This window comes from Cornus florida, unplaced genomic scaffold (genome assembly GCF_030987335.1).
Source record: "Cornus florida cultivar Cherokee Brave unplaced genomic scaffold, ASM3098733v1 CherokeeBrave_3.0.0_Hap2_Chr09, whole genome shotgun sequence".
NCBI lineage: Eukaryota > Viridiplantae > Streptophyta > Magnoliopsida > Cornales > Cornaceae > Cornus > Cornus florida.
The window spans coordinates 45,594,761-45,600,870 of NW_026775579.1; the positions used below are offsets into that span (position 1 = coordinate 45,594,761).

At 34.0% G+C, this 6,110-nt stretch overlaps 1 protein-coding gene across 1 annotated transcript; it reads right to left on the minus strand.

Moving 5' to 3' along the window:
- Positions 1-2,146: 2,146 nt before the first annotated feature.
- LOC132272558 (uncharacterized) lies at positions 2,147-5,798 on the minus strand. The gene is made up of 3 exons (XM_059773683.1): positions 5,209-5,798; positions 4,640-4,726; positions 2,147-2,263 (listed from the first exon to the last, which is right to left on the minus strand). The coding sequence occupies exons 1-3, from the start codon at positions 5,491-5,493 to the stop codon at positions 2,147-2,149; spliced, it is 489 nt and encodes a 162-aa protein (XP_059629666.1). The 5' UTR covers positions 5,494-5,798.
- Positions 5,799-6,110: the final 312 nt, after the last annotated feature.

Sequence of the window (6,110 nt, forward strand, 5' to 3'; positions counted from 1 at the left end):
GAAAAATGGCAAATTTGATCAGCAATGAATAATAATGGAGACGCGGTATACCATATGAGGGAGCATTGAGATTGCAGAATTAGTGACTTCGTGTTTGAGATGACGATGGAAAGGATGGCAATGGAGGTAATGCTTGAGTTGAAAAGGGTTTTGATTGCATAGGCAGTGACTAAGCTTCAAGATGGATATGCCACTTTTGTGGCCTTCCCTCTCCTTTACTTCTTCTTCTATATGTCATGTCAATTAAAACAAGTATTGCCACTACAACAGTTATGGCTTTTACCAGCGCTCAAAAAAGTTGGTAAAAGTCCCAAAAAATGATGGTAATTCAATTACCAGTGCTTTTTCAAAAGCGCTGGTAAATCCAACATCGGTAGGGCTTTACCAGTGCTTTTTCAAAAGTGCTGGTAATGACCCTTTACCAGCGCTTTTTGAGAAGCGCTGGTATAAGGTATTTACCAGTGCTTTTTTAAGAAGCGCTGGTAAAAGGTCATTTTTTTTTTTTTTTTCCCCACCTCTTTGCCAGCGCTTCTTTAAGAAGCGCTTGTAAAGGCACATTTTTTATTTTTATTTATTTCTATTTTTTTATTTTTTGCCCTTTATTGTTTTTGAAAAATGTCTTGGTTGCTAAATGTCATCCAATATAACACAAGTTGGCAATATAAAAGTACAATCCAAATTGTTTTTACATATTACAACCACAAGTTAACCTACTGCCAATATGAAAAATACCATCGAAATTGTTTACTAATAGATAAAGCTGGTAAATGTCAACCAAAACTCAAAAAATGTCTACTAATACAACCACAAGTTAACTTGCCAATATGAAAATACCATCCAAATTGTCTAGATCTACTAAATGTGATAAAAAAAAAAAAAAAAAAGAATTAAGAATTTTTGACAAATATAGTACAAGTTTTTCAAAAAGAACCCATCCAAGGCGAAGGAAATGCTGAAAGCACAGCCACAACCCCATCTTCAGCTTCAACTTCAACTTTAACAACTCTTCCTGCCCATTTGATTTGAATTGCCCTACATTTTTTATAAATTCATTAAGCATACATTATAATAAATTAAAATTTAACATATAAGAGAAATTAAAGTTCATAACCTTAACTGAATTGGCATTATGACTAGAAAATGAATATATAGAACACAAGAACATGCACAAAACCTTTTACATACTAAATTACATATAAGACAGTAATTTCTGAGTTCTGCTAAACTGCTATAAGAAATACTAGCAGCAAAGTCATGTTCATTAGAACCTAAGAATAATCACTCATATGAAGAGAATTTAGGAGATAAACAACGTGTGTGTGTGTGTGTGTGTGTGTAATAGATTTTCTAATAGTAACAATATGAAACAAGATTTCCCTAAAAGAATGATAATGTGGCGAATCATAGTATTTACAATAATAATTCTCCAAAGGATTAAAATTAGTTGTGGGAACTATAATTATTATTAATTTTGCAAATAATCTATAGTAATTGGTGATTTGAACAGACTGCATGTTTTATATTTTGTTTTTGTCTAGATCTATGCTATTTATCAACTATGGTGAGTCACTGGTTTCCTAAAAAAAAGGTAGAACTTGTTACTATAACCTAGATGATAGAACAAAAACCTTTTATATAACTGATTCGTTAAAAATCTAATTTTCAAATTACTATAACAAAAATTTGTACTCTTATGAGGTTTAAGTAAAACTGTTAGGAGTAGTAAAACATATTTCTATTTAAAATGATGCAGTTCAGGCCGAACTCAGAAGATGCATCTGTTTGGATTATCTAAGGCATTCTCCTTAAATGCATATAACGTATTGTACAAATTTATCAACTTTTAGCCTAAACATGTTTGAGATGTAAAAAGACGGTACAATAAGATAGAAAGAAGTACCAAACTGGACACATCTTCCTCTATCCCGTTGTCATTTTCCACAGGATCTAATGGGAGTTCTCCACTGTTCGATTTAATCTTCTTGATAAACTTTGTTGAGTACAATATCACCCCAAATCTCATAGGGAAACTATTCTTTTACAAAGAAATAATCGTGTCAATTGCCTACAAAAGACAATGAAATTAAATTTAGATAAGTAATTCTGGTAACAGTATAATGCACATACAACAAACTGACGTCACTTTTTACACAATAAAACTTGCCTCAAGTCCACAAATGGATGCAGGATCCACAATAAAAACTGTATGGAACAAGTTCTTACGAATATAACGTTGTTGCCCAGGGAATATCGGCATCAAAATCTACAACACCAAAGTAAAAAGATTGAAACGCTTTTTTCAAAAGAATTCAAATTAGTGCATGAAGCCTTCTAAAGTAAAAAATAGAATTGAATACATCCATATGAAAGATAAACAGACCTCGTTTATATTACATACGTTGCATCCACCTCCAAAACCACCATTGGTTATCAAAACACGAAAGCTCTACTATGAAGATGTATTCTACTCATAAGAGTTTAGTGTATCTAGGTTACTTAATCAGATGCCAATCTATAAGATAGTTAAAATTTTAATTCTAGGCTTCTATCTCTTTTGTGCATAAGAAAACCCGTGAACTACAAGGAGGTTATGTGTAAGGTAGTCCCCAGAGCTCAGACAAAGGAGAAAGGCAGCCTACAGGAAACCTTTCATTATTTTTATGTAAGTTGAACCTGGAAAGGAAAGAAAAATGACATTCCAATCCAGAGTAGTTAGGATCTAGTCTGTTGAGTTATAATTTTTAGTATCTCAAAACACAAAAAGATCCTTTTGCGGTGTTATCTACAAAATTGAAAACCCTACATCCATATGATTAGTAATATATAACACCAAGATCATTCGAAGAAAACATGGTACCTGCTACACAAAAAGATGGGGCAATTCTCCTTGCTAGAATCTTCTGGTAACTTTCGCAGTTGTTCTTACTAGAATGTTGTGAGGGTAGAACAATTGGAGCTTGTATAACACCCCAATATACAAATATAAAATATTAGTTTCTTTCTTTTAGTAAGGGTTCTATAATCCCATCTCTGAATGGTTTGTGTTTGTGTTTGGGCTATGAAGATAAAACAAAGTATTCCGAGGAAAGTTAATAGCTCCTTAGGTTGTGATATCTAAGGTTGGCTGCTTAAGTATCTTGGTCTTCCTTTGAGAGTGAAGAGGGAAAAGTGTTTTGGGGTCCAGCAGTGGAAAAGGTGCCAAGTACTTAGAAGGGTGAAAGAAGGTATACATTTAACTGGGAATAAAATCACTGTAATCTAGATCTCTTACTAGCATATCCTTACCTACCTTAATTTACAATTACTCAACTCTTGTAGCCAAAGTAGAAAGCCTTCAAAGAAAGGAGTAGGAAAGCATACTAGGTGTTATGAAGGTTCACAAAAAGAACAATACTTTCACTTAAGGCCAGTCATAGTGGGTATGCTTTTAAGGTTGAAATTTATCTTTATTAGAAGGTACTCAAGAAGCTCAAGTGTTGGGATTAACCGATCTTTGTGTTCTAGATGGTTTATCCTTTACAGAGCATGTGATAAACTGCAGTCAGGATATAAGAGGAAAAGTCCTCTCAATGCACAAATTTTGTTAGAACTTTATAATATCATATGCTATCACTATATCTTACTTATCAAAAGAAAAATATTCTGTCACTGTATCCTATGTGCTAGTCACAATCGATTATCAGCATAGTTAAAAATTTAAAAATAAACAATTTTTCATCACAGTTAAGAAATTTTGACCTTACATAAGTCACTTGTCTTTCTAATTTTCTTGAACTGGGATGAGATTTCTTAGAACATTTTGTTTGGACTCAAATTGCTCACATTTGGATTAGACTTAAAACTTTTCATAGCCCACTTGCAAGCAGTATTAGGATTAAATCTATTGCTTATAACCAAGTAAGATTTCATATTCTTATATTTAATTTTCCCATTGTGAGGTTGGGGTTGTATAGACCAAGCAAAATGTATATATAGAGATAGGGAGAGAGGGAGATGTAAAATGAAGACATGGCGCATGATGATGAAACGACATTTTGCAGTTTCTTCAGAATTTATTTTCAGACAAGAAGATTCTCCTACTCGGAAAACAATAGCAATTATGGGTGACAAGTCACAACTATGTTTCACTAAAATGTGATACAGAATATTTAGATAGTAAAAAATTCAAATGTTTTCAGATAAAGGATCAGCAATTTAAGTAGTAATAAAAACAACTAAAGCATCAAAGCCACTGTAACGTGGTATCACAATTTGGGAAAAAGAAAAGTGATTTTTTCAGGAACAAACAAACCAGAATTTTAGAGAATATAAACCCTCTAACTTCTTGACTGAGATCTTCAGTGTAGGGATTTTCAAGAGTGACACCTGCACCATATACATCATTTTCTTAAAGAAACTAATCTTAATGAAAAACCCAGTAGTACAATATGGAAGTGCCTTACTTCTATGCCAATATAACAGTTCAGAAAACCCAAAAAAGTTATATAACATTCCTTATCCATAAACCAAAATGAAAATTAGAATAACAGAAAGCTAAAACAGAATTGTAGAAATTAAAAAAAAAAAAAAAAAACATTGGTCATACAGAAAAAAGTATGCTAGTACTAACTCATTTTAACAGCAAGAATGCAAAAATTACCTGCAAAGCGTATGTAATAAACAAAGAAAAATAGAATATCTCATCTTTTAGACCCATCATGTACTGACCCTCTTTTATTTTCTGCTCCTGAAGCATTAGAATAAAAAATGAGCTCAGCCCAAAAGTTTTTATAAGCAAGGACTACTCCAATTTTGATATTTCAGAGATGAGAAAGACATCAATGTATGCAAAAATATACAAAAATAAAAGAGACTAGGAACATTATGAGTCCATGATTAATAATGTATTAAACCCATTACCAAACCTTCTCGAACACAGAATAGCTTGCGCATAAAAAATAATGAATTTAATAAAATTAAAATATTAAAATAAAATAAAAACTAGAGAGATTATTTGGTGATAGATACAACATGGGCAATAACGAATTTTAAAAAATAAATTATACATATGGCAACCCCATGGGCAATTGTTCCACAATTAGAAATTTATATATATATATATATATATATATATATAGAAGTCTAAATCAAAATGTCTAATGAACATAATCATCAACATAATACCAAGATAGAGATTTTTCGACACAATTACAACAAACAAGAACATACCTGAATGAAAATAAAAAGAATCCCCAAGAAATAGAGAAGTTTAGATGTAATCTGAACCACGGGGATGGGGAACTCGACGAGGCCGAGCTGGACGTCGAATTCCATCAACGGCAACCGGTAATCGATGCCAGCAAGATGAGCAAGGAGATCGTGAACGTTCACAAAGATTATGAGAGCTAAGCCTATAAGTATAAGAACCAAACCCGATTTCGGCTCGCTGGAGAGCTGAACAGCGAAGCCATAGAGAAGAACAATGGTGGCGAACACGTATAAGCCGGCGTTCATGTACTCGGACCGGTTTCGAGCCAGCTAGGGTCCATATATCCGACTCTCTCGGGTCGATACAAGCTTCACCATTCTGATCAATCAAGACTGGTATGGTATAGGTACGTAGAAAAAGAAAGTGAGAAAAGTAACAGAGAGATTGGAGGCAGAGTTGCTAAGAGAGAGGGGTGGTTGAGGAGGAGGGGCACGTGTCATCACGATTAGGGAGTTACAGAGAGAGAGAGAGGGGGGGGCGTAAGTTCAGAGTTGAGACCAAGAATAGAGATGGAGGCAATTGGGGAGTTGCAAAGAGAGAGATTGGGGCGATTGGGGAGTTGCAGAGAAAGAGGGGGGGGGGGCAAGTTCAGAGTTGAGACCGAGAATAGAGATGGAGACGATTGGGGAGGCTGAAGAGAAACTAGGGCTCGGATGAAATTGGTAAAGTTAGAAATAAAGTGAAATAATATTAGAGCGCCAAATTTTCCCACACTACATTTCGCACTTACCAACGTTTGTCTAAAAAGCGTTGGTAATTCGTAGGTGTTCATAGTACTCAACCCCAGCGCTTTTTAATGAAACGCTGGTAACTAATACTCAACACTAGTGCTTTTCTAGAAGCGCTGGTAATTAGTACTCAA